At 38.4% G+C, this 19,628-nt stretch overlaps 1 protein-coding gene across 5 annotated transcripts in view; it reads left to right on the top strand.

The window, feature by feature from the left end:
• Positions 1-6,208: 6,208 nt before the first annotated feature.
• Positions 6,209-19,628, top strand: part of VPS13A (vacuolar protein sorting 13 homolog A) — a 237,539-nt gene continuing 224,119 nt past the window's right edge. For 3 of the 5 annotated variants that reach the window (XR_004480054.2, XR_007477790.1, XR_004480055.2), the window contains exon 1: positions 6,210-6,526. Coding sequence is in view for 1 of the 5 variants with exons in the window: in XM_004285838.3 (XP_004285886.1) it covers positions 6,427-6,526 (100 nt within the window). In the remaining 4 variants the exon portion in view is untranslated. Of the gene's footprint in view, positions 6,527-19,628 lie in introns of all 5 variants that reach the window. The other 2 variants (XR_004480053.2, XM_004285838.3) reach the window with 2 other exon arrangements.

Consider the following 19,628-nt stretch of genomic DNA (forward strand, 5'->3'; position numbering starts at 1 on the left):
CTTCCCCTTCCAGCCCCTCTAGGGCCCCCTTTTGGCAAAACCTAAATAGGAACCAGCTGCCAATGCCCAATGTGGTTTGCAATGTGCCCCAGCATCATAGGGCTGCACATTGAAGTGTAGGTTTGGAGCTGATTGGCAATAATTCAATACCGGGCAGGTATGCCTTTTCTTCCTTCCACAAATATGTGAGTGTCTACCTTGTTCTAGGCACAGAGGATAGAACAATGAACAGAACAATAATATTTTCTCCTCGAGTAGCTTACGTTACATTATATTATATTATTACATTATAATGAGGAAAGATAGGTGGACAAAAAATAAGTGAAAAACATAACATGTCAGGTGGTAAGTGCTCTGAGGAAAGGTAAAGCAGGGAAGGTGATAGGACAGCTGAGGGGTGGGAAGGGCAGGTATCAAGGTTAACCAGGCTGTTCAAGGAAGGGTTGAGCAAATGACACAGAGTAAACAAAGATGGAGGGACTGAGTCACGAAAATATGTGAGGAAAGAGCTTCTACATAAGGGTAGGGTGGAGGGGAAGGCCGATTGTGTCGGGCCTTATCTGCCATCAGAAGGGGTGTGGCCATTACCATGGTGATATGGGCCGCATATTAGCAGCTTTGGAGCACAGAAGTGACACGATCTCATGTTTTTGAAGGATCCTTCTGGGTGCTTTTTTGAAATTAGATTCTCCTCCCTGGATTCATCTTGGCCCAGCCATCAGGAACCTAATTCTGGGTCTAGAGTCTGGCCTTCCAAATGCATCCTTTTTGTCTCTCTGTACCTGCCTTTCATAGTACTTCAGTGGGCGCCCAGCCGAGGTTCAGATGCCTCTCCTCCTGGGCCTGCAACTTCGCTCCACAATCACGGTCTCTGCTTTTTGTACCCTCTGAATAGCCTCTCCTGCAGTTGGTCTTGATATATTAACCTACATCTCTGGTGGTATGCTCAGCCTTGTGAGAGTTGGGGGTGGCTTCTTATCCAACATTTGTTCATTCTTTCAACAAATATAAATTGAAAACCTACTATGTGACAAGTACTCATGTACTGAGGATGACAGTGAACTAGATACATCAGTGCCCTGTTCTAGAGGTAGCAGTGATGGAGGAGACAAAAATTTTAAAAACCTGTAAAGAAGATAATTTCAGAGAGTGACAAATGACATGAAGATAACAAGTTGGCTATGACAGAGTATGACAGCTGGCTACTGGAGACTGAAAGGTCAGGGAAGGCCTCTGATTAGGCCTTAGATATTTGAGCAGAAACCTGAATGATAAGCAGTCAGCCATGTGAAAATCTGGGGTCAGCAAACACTGATGGGCGTCAGCATTTGAGAATCCTCTTAATCTGGGAAATGGTCATTTGAGATATTTAGAGCCAGAGGAATGTGCTTGAAAATCCCTTATTGTACATCTCTCTCTCTCTCTCTCTCTCTCTCTCTAGTATTTTACTGGGACCACAGAGTAATTGATATTTTAATGCTTTCTGATAAGGCATCACATTCAGATACTTTTCTTTCTCAAATATGTGAACTAAAATATTACCTGCCGAATCAGTAAACAAAGGATGTTGCAGCCATCAAGCCATCACTTTACAGCCACCCAGGTGGTGAGCCCTGAGGGAACTCAGGATGGAGACAAAGGGGCTGTACCCTGCCAAGTCCATCTAGCAGTCAGCTGCTGCAGCTATCCCCTGACGGTGCACCCTGAGGAAACTCAGGGTGAGAAAACACAGGATACTGACCCCAGATAGCTGAGGTGCATATCAAAGGAATGATTTTAGTGAGCCCAGACTCTTGCATCTTCCCATACATAGAAAAGTGCTAAATTCCTTAACTTGAGATAGCTACTTTTCTTTTATTAACAGTAATCTTTTGATGTTCCGACTACTTGGTCTTTTGTTGCAAAAACTCCTATATATAATGGCTCTCCCCCTTGCCTCTTTGGAACAGTTTCTTAGTGTTATCTGAGATGCTGTGTCCCAGGCTTGAAGTCCTCAGAATGTCTGTCAAATTCTCAACTTTTAGGTTGTGCACTTTTTTTTCAGTCAACACATATTTTACCAAGTATCCTGTGTAGGGATATTAAAGAACCATGTGGAATCTCTTAACTCAGGCTCATCTGATCCTCAGGTGTATCCCTTATTGGACCCCAAATTAGCAGAGCCTTTTAAAATATTGTTTCAAGATAATTATATTGATACATTCATAGAAAGTTGCAAAAAAATTTCAAGGAGTTCCGACATCCCGTTCACCCAGTGCTCCCCAAAGGTAACATCCTGCAATACCAAAACCAGGAAATAAATATATGGGTACCATTCATGGTACCAATGCTTATTCAGATTTCACCAGTTTTATGTGCACTCATTTGTGTATATGTGTACAGTTTTATGCAATTATATGTAATCATTACCACAATCAAGATGCAGAAGTGTTCCAAAAACATAAGGTCCTTTCCTTCTATCCATTTGTAGCCACACCTATCCCTCCACCCCATACCTAACCCTTGGCAACTTCTAATCTGTTCTCTATTTCTATAACTTTGTTATTTCAAGAATTTTTTATAAATGGAATCATAGCTTTCACTCAGCTTAATTCTCCTGAGATCCATCCAAGTTGTTGCATGTATCAATAGTTTATTCCTTTCATTGCTGAGTAGTATTCCATGTTATGGGTGTACAGCCTAGTTTGTTTAACCATTCATCTGTAGGAAAACATTTGGGTTGTTTCCAGTTTTTGACCATCATGAATAAAGCTGTTATGAACATTCATGTATGAGTTTTTGTGTGAACACATATTTCCCTTTCTCTGGGATAAATGTCCAGGAGCATAATTGCTAGTTCAGATGGTAGGTGCATATTTATTTTATTATTATTTTCTAGAAACTGCTAAACTGTTTTCCAGAGTGACTATGCCATCTCACTTTCCCACCGCTGATGCATAAATGATCCAGTTTCTCCACATCCTCACTAACATTTTGAGTTATCACCTATTCTTTTTATAGCCATTCTGATAGGTATGTAGTGGTAGATCATTTGTGGTTTTAGCCATTTCCCCAATGGCTAATGATGTTGAGCATATTTTCATGTGCTTATGTGACACCTGTATATCCTTTTCAGGAAATGTCTGTTCAATTCTTTTGGCTGACTTTTGAGAATTCACACATGTTTGTATATCAATTCTCCACCAAGACTGGGACCTTGCTTACAAACTTCAGTTGGCTGTTATTCTAGGAAGAGCAATTCATCCATGCGCATATGCAGTTTCCCGAAGTATTACAAAAGAATATCCACTATAATGACATTTCCAGTACACCCCTCTTCACCAGTTTAGAAGAATAAATTAAGTTTACATCTTCCTTTTTTTTTAATGTTCCAAGTATACAGCATACAGTTGAATGTAATGAAACTCAATCTCCTTGGTTCAAAATCTCCAAAGCTGATTTGTTTTAGACTAAAAGCATTTCAATTAGTATGAGTAAGAGAAGTGTTATTATACTTGGTTCGTAGTTATCTTCTTACTTTATTTAGACAGATTTCTTATTTTGGGTAAAAAGATACATGCTCACTGTAAAAGAAATTTTTTTAAGCTTGAGAGAACAGAGAAAATACATATTATCCGAAGTCTCATTGTCTAGGTAGAGATAATCACCGTTAACATTTGGTGAGCATACATCTAGATTTCTTTCTGTATATATATTCTCTGCACACTTAAAACACATCCACAATTTATATAATTGATATATTATTCTGCACCTTGTTTCTCATAAGTGTATATCACTGACTTCTTTCCATATTAGTATAGATCTTCATTTTTAAAACTTGCATAGTAACTCATTGTGTGTGTGTGTTTACTTAACCATGTTCCCTATAATGGACATTTAGATTGTTTCTAATTTTTTGCTATTATAAACAATGCTTTAATGAATGTGCTTGTGGGATAGCTTGTTGAATATTTATAGTTATTTTCTTAGAGTAAATCTCAAGAAGTGGGATTGCTGAGCTAAGTCATATGCACATGTATGTGCACATATATATATATGTCAGTTTGTACATGTTTACAAACTGCCTTTTAGAAAGATCGTGTTGATTTAAATTTTCACATACACTACCTGGGTAAGGTTCTCGTAAATTTCTTAATCTTTTCCTTGTGTCTCCCTTCTAACAAATTTCTCTCTTTTATTTTTTTCTTAAGGATTGGAACACATATCCAAATGACTTTTGATCATTTATATATATATTTTTTAACATTTTGGTTTATTTCTTGTCCTTTTTTCTATGGACTTTAATTTTCGTTTATAATTTTTAAACTGCTAACTGAGATAGGAGTGCAGGGCTTTATGAGGCTAGTCAGGAAAAGTCCTGTAGAATGGCCATCTTCTAGACCTTTTCCTCCAAAAAACCTTTCAGGAACCTGGTGTATTTCAATGGTTTTGTTATCTGAACATCTAGCTTAGTTCCACAATAGTGATGGGAATGATAAGGACAAGCAGCATGGCAATGACATTAACTTGTGGACAGAGTAATTACAATTAGGAGGAAAAAAAAATGTCCACCTAACACTAGATAAGAATTCAGTTACAACATGTCTTCTTTTTTATTTCCAACAGTTTCTCAGAATTTTTCTCATTGTTCTCTTTAGCAAATAAAAGCTGATACTTCTAAAATTTCAGCAGCACACTCTCCCTCACCCCAATTCCACAGTATTTTCATGGATTGTAGAAAACTAGTGTGAAGTGTTTGCAAGATACTTAAAGCATATTTTTGGAGTGAGTTCTAGAAGTTCCTGTACTTTAAATTTATGGTGCTAGATATAACAGTGGAATTTTCTAGCTACTGTATATCTGGCTTCTTATTAATGATAGTACAGTAGCAAAATACCTGATTATAGAAACCTTTTCCTTTTTCTAGGCATTTTAGCTTCTATTAATTTCTCTGTTCAGGTATTCTGAGCTGGATTTCCAATGTCATTAGCCAAATGCAAGAGGAGCAGGTGGGATGGTGGAGTGGAGTCAGCCAGAAGTAACAGGTTCCATCTGTTTCTGCAGAAAATTAGTTGTGTCAACTTGGACGAATCCCTAGCATTGCAGCTTCATTATCTTAAAGACCGAGAGATTGAATTGTGACATAATAAAGGCCCTTCAAATATGAGATTATATAAAAATAATTCATAAACTCATGTAAATATAACATTTTACACTGTATTTGCCAGGCATTCTACTTGCAAAGGAAAACCTTTAAACCTTAAAAAATCTGGATGACTATACACAAAATGCGCTAAAATGATACAAGAATTAATAGAAAGTCATCATTTGCCATGCAGAAAGAAAAAGTTTAAACTACACCCCTACATCTTAAATCCTTAAGAGGGTTATTAATTATAGTTCTCCAAACTTCACATCCAGCATCTCTGTGACCTCAGGCCTTTGGCCCTATTTCTATATAAGACCAAACGCGGGGGAGGGAGTGGGTCTGAAAGCGCTCTAATTTTTGTTTGTCAGCCGTTCTGTGTAAGCTCAGGGGTATCTACGTATTTTTTAGAAGGCGCTCCGCAGCTTCCAGGCCGGTTGACTCTCTAAAGGATGAAAGACGGCTCCGTCTACATAACTTGACCAAAAAAGAGTGTGATCTCAGATGCAGGGAAGGGGGCGTGGAATTACAACCCAGAGTTTACTCTTTACTTCCCTCTCTGGATTTGCAGCCCGGGAAGTTAAGACACCAACGGCGCGTCCTCGCCAAGCGCTCGGAGGGCCGGGCGGGGCAGTTACAGGCACCGAGACACTAACGGGGGGTCGGACCCAGGAAGCCGGCAACGCCCGGGCTCTGCCTGTACCTGCGAACCTGTAATAACAAGTGGGCGCTCCCTGGGACCCCCTCGAGACGCCTCAAGCCTAACAGAGAAAAGGCTAGAATCCGAAGCCTACTTTACTTAGGTTTAGGACCTCCCCGCCCGGCTGGCGGCGTGTCTCCTCGGTTAGGGGCGGGGCGTTCCTGGCCCGGAGTAACCGCTGCGACCCCCGGCGCCCCGTCCTTGTCTCCACTCCCGGCTCCGGACTGCCGGTGGGGCGGGGTCGTAAAACGCCTGGGAACTCCAGGTACTCTTCCCGTTGCCAGGCGATGGGGGGAGGAGGAGGGGCTGAGGAGAAAGAGCAGCGGCGCTCCGCCCGACAGGGAAACACGTAAGAGAGGCGGCCGCGCAGCCGCCCTACCACCTTTCGGGGCCTCCCGCTCCGACCCAACCCTGGAGCCTGAGCTGCGCATGCGTCGCGCGAGCGGCCGCCTCCGCCTCTAGTAGGGCTCGCGGCGGGGCTGAGCGTCCGGGCCCGCGGTCGGAGCCGCCCAGGAGCCGGTGAATCGAGTGGTCTCGTCAGAAGGGCACGGGAGGGCAGGCGCACGAAGAAGGAGCGCCGCGTTCACCGCGGCTGAGAAAAATGGTGTTCGAGTCGGTGGTCGTGGACGTGTTGAACCGGTTCTTGGGGGACTATGTGGTGAACCTGGACAAGTCCCAGCTCAATCTGGGCATCTGGGCAGGTAACGAGACCGCCGCTGCCCCTCCATCTCGCCTCCCTCCCGGGATCCCGTTGCCGGAGCCCGGCCCAGCCTTCGTGGGGCCTCGGGCCCCTCGCTGCCACCTGCCGCCGCCCTCGTTGGGGTCAGATTACATAGAGCCGGGCGGCAGTTGCGGGGCCTCCGCCGGCAAGTTATTTTTTTGCCGGGGGGGAGTGGGGTCTCGGGTGCGGGATGAAAAGGGCCCCCTTTTTCCGCTGAGGGGACCCGCAGTAGACTCCAGGGTTCTGGAGTTCACGTTCCACAGAGGCGCCCTTTTCTGCCTCTCGCGGTCGGGTTTCAGCTGTGCTGGGCGAGGGGCGGCCACGAGACACACCTGGACTTGGTCTGGTCTCTGTCATTTTACCCCCCTTGGATTGTGCCGGAGGCCCCGGGCAGCCCACGGAGTGTCGCACGCCGCCTCGCACGTGAAAGCAAGGCGCTGTGACCGAAGACGCTCTCTTCCTTTCTCGCCCAGTCTCCGGGTACCGCTAAACTGTGCTGGTTTCTCGGCTCCCCTTTCCGGCCTCACCACCTGGAGTCCCGGTGGCTCGCCTGGGTTCGGCTGATAACACAGAGTGAAAACTCCTGGGCAGAATTACTCGAACGGTTGGTTGTATGATTTCAATTCACGACCTGACCCAGCAGGGTGTCACGCTTGTTAAGGCTTTGGGGTTTTGTGGGTCACAGTGAGTTACTGAATTTTTTAAGAAACTAGGTGCGCTGTGCAGCATCTCAGACCTATAAAAGACGGGGATGAACCTGTCCTTAGGTTGTTGAGATGGTGAAGGACCGACGCTTTACTTTGTGTCTGTTTATTCTGGTGCGCTTCCTTATTTGGAGTTTGATTTTCAGTGCTTCCACTGTTTTTGTATTATACTTTTATCTATTTTAAACACCCATTAGAAATTAGATTCCTTTTCTTTATGAAATGCGTCTCCCAGGCCAAAGCTAGAGTTAATTTTTGTGTGTGAGTAGTATATTGTTTCTTTTTTTAAAAATTTTACTGTTCTTGAATATGCCCCTGCAGCCTTCTTCTAAAGTACTTATTTATCTTAACATTTCTCCTTTATGAAATAGTGTAAATAGATAATTTAGTTTGATAAAGAAAACCTCTTGTTACTACTGTTGGCATCTAGTACCTTGATAGAGAGTGGGACTACAAGAACTAAGGACATAAATGCTAGCTCATCACTCTGACTAGTACCAGAAATTTGCAGATGGTTTAAACTGTGTTGCTTCTCATTTGCAAAATAAAAATGATAAAAGTGGTCTCCACCTACCTCATTAGGAAGCCTTGAGAACATTGTGTTGTGCTTTGACTTATACTGGAAATGGCTTCTACATTCAAGGCGGAGGTTTGTGTGGAGCGTGATTTATCAACGGATTTGTTCATTTAAAATTTGCATACACTAAATTCACTCTTGTGATGTACAGTTCTGTCAGTCTTGACAAATACAAGGAAGCAAGTATCCACCACCACAATCTTGATACAGCAAAATTACATGAAGACCTCAAAATTTCCTCTGCTGCCCCTTTGTAGTCTCCCACCCAACCCCCATCCCTTCTCCTGGCAACCCCTGATCTGTTTCCATCCCTACAGTTTTGCCTTTTCTAGAGTGCCATATAAACGGAATTATGTGGTATGTAGCTTTTGGGGTCTGATTTCTTAATTTCACTCCTTTCACTTATACAAATGGATTTGAGAGGCATCCATGTGTTGCATGCATCAGTATTTCATTTCTATATTTTTGAGTAATACTTTATTGTATCCTGTAAATGTTTATCTGTTCACCAGTTCAGGGACATTTCAGTTGTTGGTGATTATGAATAGAGCTACTATAAACATTCATGTATACGTTTTTGTGTGGACATAAATTTTTATTTCTTTTTGGGATTTCGAGGTTCCATGGTAAGGGAATACTTAATTTATGTGAAACTATGGAACTGCTTTTCAAGTGGCTATACCATTTTGCTATCTCACTAACATTGTATGGGTGTTTAGTTGCTCTACACTCTCACTAGCACTTAGTATTGTCATTTAAAACACTTTTTTTTAGCTTTTCTAATAGGTAAATAGTGGTAAAGCCTTGTGGTTTTAATTTGTATTTCCTTAGTGATTGAGGGTGTTGAGCATCTTTTCATGTTATTCCTTGCTGTTTGTATATTTCTGTTGGTGAAATGTCTGTTCAAATCTTACTCATTTTAATTGGATTATTTTTCTGTTGAGATTTAATTCACATACCATTAAATTCACCCTTTTAAAATGTACAATTCAGTGTTTTTTAGTATAGCCACAAAATAGTGCAACTGTCACCACTATCTAATTCCGGAACATTTTCAACACTCCAAAAATAAATCTTATACCTATAAACAGTCAGTACAGATTTATCCCCACCCTTCCTCTGGCAACCACTAATCTACTTTCTGTCTTCTGTGGATTTGCCAATTCTGGACATTTCATTTAAATGGAATCACAGGGGCTTCCCTGGTGGTGCAGTGGTTAAGAATCCGCTTGCCAATGCAGGGGACATGGGTTCGATCCTTGGTCCGGGAAGATCCCACATGCCACGGAGCAGCTAAGCCCGTGTGCCACAACTACTGAGCCTGCACTCTAGAGCCCGCGAGCCACAACTACTGAAGCCCGCGCGCCTAGAGCCCGTTCTCTGCAACAAGAGAAGCCACTGCGATGACAAGTCCATGCACCGCAACAAAGAGTAGCCCCTGCTTCCCGCAAGTAGAGAAAGCCTGCACACAGCAACGAAGACCCAACGCAGCCAAAAATAAATAAATAAAATAAAATAAATAAGTGGAATCACAATATACATGGCCTCTTTTTCTGGCTTCTTTCCCTTAATTTTATATTTTCAAGGTTCGTTTATATTGTAGCGTGTATCAGTATTTCATTCTTTTTTGTGACTAATATTCCATTATATGGATATAACTCATTTTGTTAATCCATTCATCAGTTGATGGACATTTAAGTTACTATTTTTCCTTTTATGAGTAATGCTGCTGTGAACATTCATGTACAAGTTTTTCGTGAGCATATATTTTAAATGCTTTGGGTATGTACCTAGAAGTGGAATTTCTGAGTCATATGGTAACTTTTTTAGACTTTTTAAGGAACTTCCAAACTCTTTTCCAAAGTGTTCTCTTATTGTTGAGTATTGAAAGTTCTTTAAATATTATGGATACAAGTATTGTAAGATACGTGATTTAAAAATACTTTCTCCCAGTCTTTTCCAAGTCTGTCTTTTGCAAAATAAAAGTTTAAAATTTTGATCAATTCCAGTTTATCAAAAAATTTTTATGTCATGCTTTTTTTTAATTTTAATTTTTTTATTTTTGGCTGTGTTGGGTCTTCATTGCAGTGCACGGGCTTCTCATCGCAGTGGCTTCTCTTGTGGAGCACTGGCTCTGGGCACGTAGGCTTCAGTAGTTGTGGCTCGAAGGCTGTAGAGCATAGGCTCAGCAGTTGTGGCACATGGGCTTAGTTGCTTCACAGCATGTGGAATCTTCCCCGACCAGGGCTCGAACCTGTGTCCTCTGCATTGGCAGGCAGATTCTTAACCACTGCACCACCAGAGAAGTCCCAATGTCATGCTTTTCATGAGTCAGTTATATCTGTGAAATCTTTAACCCAAAGTCACAAAGATTTTCTCTTATGTTTTATTCCAGAAGTTTTATAATTTTATATTTTACATTTTTGTAAATGTAAAATTTCTGATCCATTTTTGTATAAAGTGCAGTATAGGTTGAAGGTTGGGGTTTCTTTGTTTGCATATCGATACAAATGTCCAATTTTTCTAGCACGAGTTGCTTAAAAGAATATCCTTTCTCCATCGAATTATCTTTGAACGTTTGTAAAAAAAATCAGTAGACTTTATATTTTATGGGTTTATTTTTGAACTGTATCTGTTTCAACGATCTGTGTGTCCATCTGTTCACCTATACCATGCTTATCTTGATAACTAACTTTATAGTGTCTTGAAATCAGGTAGTGTGATCCCTCTAATTTTGGTGTTTACCACATTTTAAAAATAATGTGTTAGTGTTTTATGTATCAAAGTTGGTTATATTTTGTTAAATGAAGCTTTGAATAATAGCTAGAATTTTAAAAAATTCTTGGAGAATTTAAAAAGCAATAGTTTTTGTTTGTTTGTTTGTTTTGTTTTTTTTTTTGCGGTACGCGGGCCTCTCACTGTTCTGGCCTCTCCCGTTGCGGAGCACAGGCTCCGGACGCGCAGGCTCAGTGGCCATGGCTCACGGGCCCAGATGCTCCGTGGCACGTGGGATCTTCCCGGACCAGGGCACGAACCCGTGTCCCCTGCACCGGCAGGCGGACTCTAAACCACTGCGCCACTAGGGAAGCCCAAAGCAATAGTTTTTTGATAAACTTAGAGGATTAAAAAATTCTTTGAAAATTTCAATAATAGAAGCTAAATGCTACATAGGAAAAATGTTAAGATGATGGGCTTAATATTTTGTGGTCTAATATCAGAAGGATCTGTTAGTTTTAAATGTATGGTTTTGCTAGGTTTCTGTGTAATAATCCAGCCAATTTCACTATTGGCATATGAACCGTATGAATTAGTATACAGGAGTTAAATGGATGGTTTCATATCTAATAATGGAAAAATTGTTTCAGAGATGGCTCTTTGGAAATTAGAATTCATTTTTCCTTAGAAACATTGTTATATATTAATGGAGTTTACAAAAACTAATTATAGTGTAGCAGAACAGTACTACTATACTGGGTCCTGTACAGTATGTAGACTGAGTGCCAGAAGCATCTATTTTGTGTAAGGAGAAAGACGAATTGAGTTTTTTCTCAAACTCTTGGCAAATTCTGATGTTGGTAAAGTATACTTTTTATACAGTGTTATTTACACCCTTCCACCCACCCTTCCCGTGTATCACCTATTTAGGGAGGTGGTAGTATTTATACTTCATAGACTTCATCTGAAGTTCGCCTCCCTACTTTGCTAAACCATCTAGCATTTAATATTTCCTTCAAGAGCTAGGCTGCATCAGAATCAGTCATACATGCTTGTTAGAAATACAGATTTTTTTGGAACCACTTCCCAGACATTAGAATTCATTTATCTTGAGTAGGACACCAAAAAAGTTTTTTTTAAAACAAATGACACAGGGGATTGTGATGTACAACTGGGTGCATTTGAAGAGCACTTTCAGGGCAAAAATACTAGAAATTCAGGGGCAGAAGTAATAGTAAGTGTGGCTTGTATGATAGAATTATCATTTGTAACATAGAGCGTACCTCTTAATGTTATAGTTTTCCTTCTCACCTTCTTGTTTGCTCCAGAATTACAGTACTTGGGCAAATTAAAAAATTTTGTTATGCCCGCCATCTTTATGTAACATTAGAAACTCAGATTTCTTCTTCTTTTTCTTAAACTAACTTGCATATTCTATTTTTGAAATGGTAATCTCTCAGTTTTCTCTTTATATATAGTCTTATATTCAGTGGCCTCTTAATGCATACCCCCAGTATAACAGTAACTCTATAGGAAGATGAAGATTCAGCCAGGGCACAGTTCCTGATTTTAAGAAGTCATTCTTCTGTGATAGGAATATACTGGGAAACCAAACAAATGATTGTCTAGTGGAATTGCCAATTAAATATTGGTTTTTCTTTTATGTTCTTGTTACCGAACCAAATTTCTGTCTGCTTGCTGGCATGCAGTAAAGCCATTCTACTGACACCGGATTGTGGTAAAAGAAAGTGCAGCATTTATTGCAGGGCGCCAAGCAAGGAGTCCAGGGCGGCTAGTGCTTAAAAGACCTGAACTCTCCAAAGGCTTTCAGGGAAAGGTTTATAAAGACAGGGTGAGGGAGGGATTTGTGAGGTATGTGAACAGCTCGTGGACATTCTTCTGATTGGTTGGTGGTGAGGTTATTGAGAGTCAGCATCCTCAACCTGGAGGTTCCAACCAGTCTGGGGTCTCTGTGATTGTGGGCAGCATACAGTTAACTTCTTCCACCTGGTGGGGGTTTCAGTATCTGAAAAAACAGCTCAAAGGACATGGCTCAGAATATTATCTATAGCCCTTGAGGAGGAACTAAAAGTCCTTGACTTTGTTAATGGCTAACTATTATTATTTTGCCTTGCTTGACTGTTTTCCTTTCTGCATTTTCTCAATTCTCTGATTAAATTTATTCTTTGACTAAAGTTTTTCTACAGACAAAAGGCAGGCGGAGGACATGGGTGGGTGTCTATCCTGGGAAGACCTCATAGGGTCCTGCTTGGTTACATTCTAAGATACTTTCATAAAACTTTAGAGTTGAAAGGGAACATTTTATTATGACAAGTAGTCAAACATACATCAGTGTTACAAGATTTTACAGTCTGTATCCATATACCCACAATCTAGATTCTACCATTAATTGGATATTAACAGTTTTATTGAGGTATAATTGACAAATAGTAAAATGCACATATTTAAAGTCTGCAATTTGATAAATCTTAACACGTGTTCACCTAGGAAATCATAATCATGATCAAGCTAATGAACATATCCATCATGCCCAAAAGTTTGCTTGCCCACACCCCCAGAGACATCCATTATTACTACTTTTTCTACCGTACATACCTCTATTTCTGGTATGCTGAGAGGTTTTGTTCAAGAATGTGTGTTGGATTTTGTAAAGTGATTTTTCTACGTCTACTGATATGATCATAGGATTTTTCTATGAGCCATAGGATTGCATTGATTTTTGAATGTGGAACAAGGCTTTAATGCCTGGAATTAATCCCACTTCACCATAGTATTATTATTTTTATAGATTGTTGGATTCAATTTTCTGATATTTTATTGAGGATTTTTGCATCCATGTTCATGAAAGATATTGGTCAGTAGTTTTTCTTTCTTGTAATATTTTCATCTGGTTTTGGTATTAGGGTAATACTGACCTCATAGATGAGTTAGAAGTGTTCATATGTTATCTGGAAGAGATTGTAAGGAATTAGTGTCATTTTTTCCTTAAATATTTGGTAGAACATTAGTGAAACCATCTGGGCATTATGCTTTCAGTTTTGAAAGATTATTATTGATTCCGTTTCTTTTATAGATATAGGCCTATTTAGATGATTTTTTCTTGTATGTGTTTTTGTAGAGTGTATTTTTCAAGGAATTGGTACATTTCATCTAAGTTATAACATTTGTGGATGTGTTTATAATATTTCTTTACTAACCTTTTAATGTCCGTGGGATCAGTAGTGATGGCCCTTCCTTTCATTTCTGATATTAGTAATTTGTGTCTTTTCTCTTTCTTCTTAGTTAACATGGCTAGAGAGTTACCAGTTTTATTGATATTTTCAAAGAACCAGGTTTTGGTTTCATTGAAATCTCTATTGATTTTCTGTATTGAATTACATTGACTTCTCTAATTCTTATGATTTCTTTTCTTCTTACTTAGGATTTACTTTGCTCTTCTTTTTCTAGTTTCCTAAGGTGGAAGCTTAGATTATTGGTTTTAGATCTTTCTCCTTTTCTAGTATATGCATTGGATGGTATAAATTTCCCTCTAAGCCCTGATTTGCTGCATGTCACAAATTTTGATAAGTCATATTTTCATTTGACTCAAAATATTTTACGAATTTCTTTTGAGACTGCTTCTTTGACTTACGTGTTATTTAAAGCTAGTGTTTATTTAATCTTCAGATATTTGGGGATTTTCCAGCTTTCTTCCAGAAATCATTACGATTTCTAGTTTAATTCCATTGTGTTCTGAAAGCAAACTTGGTATGACTTCTGTTCCTTTAAATTTGTTGAGGTATGTTTTATGGCCCCGAATATGACTTATCTTGGTTAATGTTCTGTGTGAGCTTGAGAAGAATATGTAATCTGCTGCTGTTGGATGAAATGTTCTATAAATTTGTTATATCCCTTTATTTTTAATTTGTCTGTGTCTTTATATTTAACATTGGTTTCTTGTCTTGCCATTTGTGACAACATGGTTGGACCTTGAGAGTTATTTTGTTAACTGAAATAAGTCAGATGGAGACAGACAAATGCTATATTTCACTCATGTGGAGTGAAAAAAACAAACAGGGACTTCCCTGGCGGTCCAGTGGTTAGGACTCCATGCTTCCACTGCAGGGGGCATGGGTTCAATCCCTTGTCAGGGAACTAAGATCCTGCATGCTGTGTGGTGTGGCCAAAAAATTAAGAACAAACAAAAAAACCCAAAACCAAAGTAAATGAAGAAACCAAACCAATCAAAAAACAAGTATGTAGATACAGAGAATAGAATAGTGGTTACCAGAGGGATAGGGGTTGGGGGGAGGGCAAAATGGGTAGAGGGTATATGGTGATGTATGGTGATGACTGGAAACTAAATTTTTGGTGGTGAGCAAGCTTTTATACAAAAGTGGAAAAATAATTTGTACACGTGAAACTTATATAATGTTACAAACCAATGTTACCACAATAAAAAATAATTAAAAAATAATTAAAAAATAAAGTGGGTTTCTTGTAGACACCTTGTAGTTGGGTTTGTTTTTTTATCCACTCTTTCATGTCTCTTTTAATTAGTATGTTTTAATTAGTATGTTCAGACCATTCACATTTAATTTAAAATGATTATTGATATAGTCGGGGTAATGGATTTATATTTATCATAGTTGTAACTCTTTTTGTTGCATGTCTGTCTTTGCTTTTAAAAATCTCCGCCTCTTTTTCTTTCTCTGGTTTTAATTGAGCATTTTATATGGTTTAATTTTTTCTTTTTTTTTTTTGGTCATTGCCTTAAAATTGCAGTATACATTTAAAATTTAGAACTAATCTAGGTCCACTTTCAAATAATACTGTCCTGCTTCAGGGATAGTGGAGGTATCTTGTAACAGTATTCCATTCCATTTCTTCTGCTTCTTCATAACATTGTTATTATTCATTTCACTTATCCATAAACTGTACTCAATGTACTGTTGCTATTATTATTTAGAACAATTTTCCATTAGACCTTTAGGAATAAGGAAAATAAAAGGCTTAATTTTACCTTAATTTATTCCTTCTCTAATGCTTTTGTAGGTCTGAGTTTCTGACCTCTATCATTTCCTTTCTTTCTGAAAACTTCTAACATTTCTTGCAAGAGAGGTCCACTGGCAACAAATTCTGTCAGTTTTTGTTTGAGAAAGATTTTATTTCTCCTTCACCCCCATCCCCATTACAGATTGTGGTTAAATACATACAATATGAAATTTATCGTAACCATTTTTAAGTGTACAGTGGCATTAGGTATATTCTCATTGTTGTGTAACCATCACCACATCCATCTCCGGAACTCTTTTTGTCTTGCACAACTGTAATACTGTACCCATTAAGCAGTAACTACACATTTTCCCTTCCCTCTGCCTCTGGCAACCACCATTCTATTTTGTGCCTCTATGAATTTGACTATTCTAGGTACCCCATGTAAGTGGTATCATGCAATATTTGTTCTTTTGTGTCTGACATATTTCACTTAGCATAATGTCTTCAAGGTTAATCTGTTATAGCATATGTCAGAATTTCATTCATTTTTAAGCGTGAATTATGTCCCATTGTATGTATATACCACATTTTGTTTCTCCATTCATCTGTCAGTGGACACAGTGGTTGTTTCCACGTTTCAGCTATTGTGAATAATGCTGCTACAAACATGAGTGTACAAATGTCTCTTTGAGTCCCTGCTTTCAAATATTTTTGGTATATACCCACAAGTGGAATTGCTGGGTCATATGGTAATTAATTTTTTCAGGGACCACGATACTACTTTCCATAGCAGTCACACTGTTTTACATTCCCACCAGTGGTGCACAAGGGTTCCAATTTCTCCGCATCCTCAGAAAATCATTACTTTGTTTTGTTGGTAGTAGCCATCCTAATGGATGTGAGGAGCCATCTCATTGTCATTTTGATTTGCACTTCCATATTGATTAGTAGTGATTTTGAACATCTTTTCTTGTGCTTATGGGCCATTTGTATATCTTCTTTAGAAAAATATGTGTTCAAGATCTTTGGCCATTTTTAATTGGGTTGTTTGGTTTTTTGTTGTTGAGTTGTAGGAGCTCTTTATATATTCTGAATTAGATGTGTGACTTGTATATATTTCCTGTTCCATGTGTTACCTTTTCAATGTTGATAGTGTCCTATGATGCACAGAAGTTTTTAATTTTGATGAAGTCCAAATCTTCTATTTTTTGTTGTTGTTTTTGGTGTCATGTCCAAGAAATCATTGCCAAATCAAGGTCATGCAACTTTTTACCTATGCTTTCTTTTGAGAATTTTATAGTTTTAGGTCTGACATTTAAGTCTTTGATCCATTTTGAGTTAATGTTTGGATATAGTATTGAAAAGACAAATTCCAAATTGAATGATCTCAGTAGCCTTGTAAATAATCATTTAACTATATATGTAAGGGTTTATTTCTGGGCTCTCTATTCGATTGGTCTAAGTTTTTGTGTTCCAGCACCATGCTGGATTTTGTTTTGTTTTTATTGAAATAGAGTTGATTTACAATATTGTGTGAGTTTCACGTGTACAGCATAGTGAGTCATTATTTTTGCAGATTATATTCTGCTATAGGTTATTAGTGGGTATAATTCCCTGTGCTATATAGTAAATCCTTGTTTCTTATTTATTTTATATATAGCAGTTTGTATATCTTCAGCCCATACCCCAAAATTGTCCCTCCTTCTGTCCCTCTCCCCTTTGGTAACCACAAGTTTGTTTTCTATGTCTGTGAACCTGTTTTGTATATACATTCATTTGTATTATTTTTTGGATTCCATATATAAGTGATATAGTATAATGTTTGTCTTTCTCTGACTTTTTTCACTAAGCGTAGTATTCTCTAGGTCCATCCTTGTTGCTGCAGTTGGCCGTATTTCATTCTTTTTTATGGCTGAGTAATATTCCATTGTGTGTGTGTATGTATGTGTGTGTGTCACATCTTAGTCCAGTCACCTATTGATGGGCATTTGGGTTGCTTCCATGTCTTGGCTATTGTAAATAGTGCTACTATGAACATTGGGGTGCATGTATCTTTTTTGAATTAGTGTTTTCTTTTTTTCTGGCTATATACACAGGAGTGGAATTGCTGGATCATATGCTAGTTCTATTTTTAGTTTTTTTAAGGTACCTCCATACTGCTCTCCATTGTGGCTGCACCAATTTACGTTCCCACCAACAGTGTATGAGGGTTCCCTTTTCTCCATATCCTCTCCAGCATTGTTGTTTGTAGACTTTTGATGATAGCCATTCTGACAGGTGTGAAGTGATATCTCTTTGTGGTTTTGATTTGCATTTCTCTAATAATTAGCAATATTGAGAATCTTTTCATGTGCCTATTAGCCGTCTATATGTTGTCTTTGGGAAAATGTCTATTCAAGTCTTCCACCCATTTTTTTTTATTGGATTGTTTGTTTTTTTGATATTGAGTTGTATGAGCTGTTTGCATATTTTGGATATTAACCCCTTGTCAGTCACGTCATTTGCAAATATATTCTCCCATTCCATATGTTGTCTTTTTAGCAAGCACCATGTTGTTTTGATCACTGTGCTTTTGTTAGTACATTTCAAAATCAGGAAATGTGAAGCTGCCAAGTTTCTTTTGAAGGTTGTTTTGACTGTTTGTGGGTCCTTTGAGATGCCATATGAATTTTTCTATTTCTGTAAAAAACATTGGGATTTTAATGTGGATTACATTGAATCTGTAGGTTGCTTTGAGTAGTACTGATATCTTAACAATATTGTCTTCCAGTCTGTGAACATGGAATGTCTTTCCATTTATATGTGTTTTTACTTTATTTCAACAATGTTTTATAGGTTTTGGGGTATAAGTCATTCTCCCTTCCCTCCCCCCCCATTAAGTTTATTCCTAAGCATTTTATTATTTTTGACGCTATTGTAAATGGAATTTTTTTCTTAATTTCCATCTTGAATTGTTCATTGTAAGTGTATAGAAACAACTGATTTTTGTGTTTTGATTGTGTACCCAGCAACATGCTGAATCCATTCTAGCACGGTTTTTTTGTGGAATATTTGTTTTTCTTCATATAAGATCATGCTGTCTGTGAACAGAGAGAATTTTACTTCTTCCTTTCTAATGTGGATGCCTTTTATTTATTCTTCTTGCCCAATTGCTCTGGCTATGAGTTTCTATGTTGAATAAAAGTGGCAAAAGTGGGCATCCTTATCTTGTTCCTGATGTTAGAGGAAAAGACTTGTCTTTCACCATTGAGTATGATGTTCATTGTGGGCTTTTCATATATGGCTTTAATATATTGAGGCAGTTTCCTTTAATTCCTAACTTTTTGAGTGTTTTTATCATGAAAGAATGTTGAAATTTTTTTGAATGCATTTTCTTCATCAGTTGCGGTGATCTGTGTTTTTTCCTTCATTCTGTTAATGAGGTGTATCACATTGATTGAATTTGTATATTGAACCATCTTTCCAGATTGAATTTGTATATTGAACCATCTTTCCATTCTTAGAATGTTATACTGAGTAATGGTGTATAATTCTTTTAGTGTACCATTGAATTTTGTTTGCTAGTATTCTGTTGAGGATTTTTGCCTCAGTATCCATGGGGGATATTGATCTGTAGTTTTCCTGTGGTATCTTTGTCTGGCTTTGGTATCAGATTAATGCTGACCTCATATATTAAGTTTGTGGAAGTATTTCCTTTTCTTCAGTTTTTGGGAAGAATTTGAGGAGGATTGGTGTTCTCTTTTAAATGTTTGGAGAAGACACTATCTGATCCTGGGCTTTTGTTGTTGTTGTGGGTTTTTGATTAATGATGAAATCTCATTACTAATTATAAATCTGTTCAGATTATGCATTTCTTCATGATTCATTAGTGGTAGGGTGAGTGTTTTTAGGAATTCATCCATTTTATCTAGGCTATCAAATTTGTTGACATACAGCTGTTCATAGTATTCTTACAATCCTTTTTATTTTTGTAAAATTGGTAGTACTATCCCCTCCTTCATTTCTCATTTTAGTCGCAGTTGACTCTTGAACAATGCAGGGGTTAGGGGCATTGAACCCCCACACAGTCGAAAATCTGCATATAACTT

Source organism: Orcinus orca, chromosome 6 (assembly GCF_937001465.1).
Source record: "Orcinus orca chromosome 6, mOrcOrc1.1, whole genome shotgun sequence".
Taxonomy (NCBI): Eukaryota; Metazoa; Chordata; class Mammalia; order Artiodactyla; family Delphinidae; genus Orcinus; species Orcinus orca.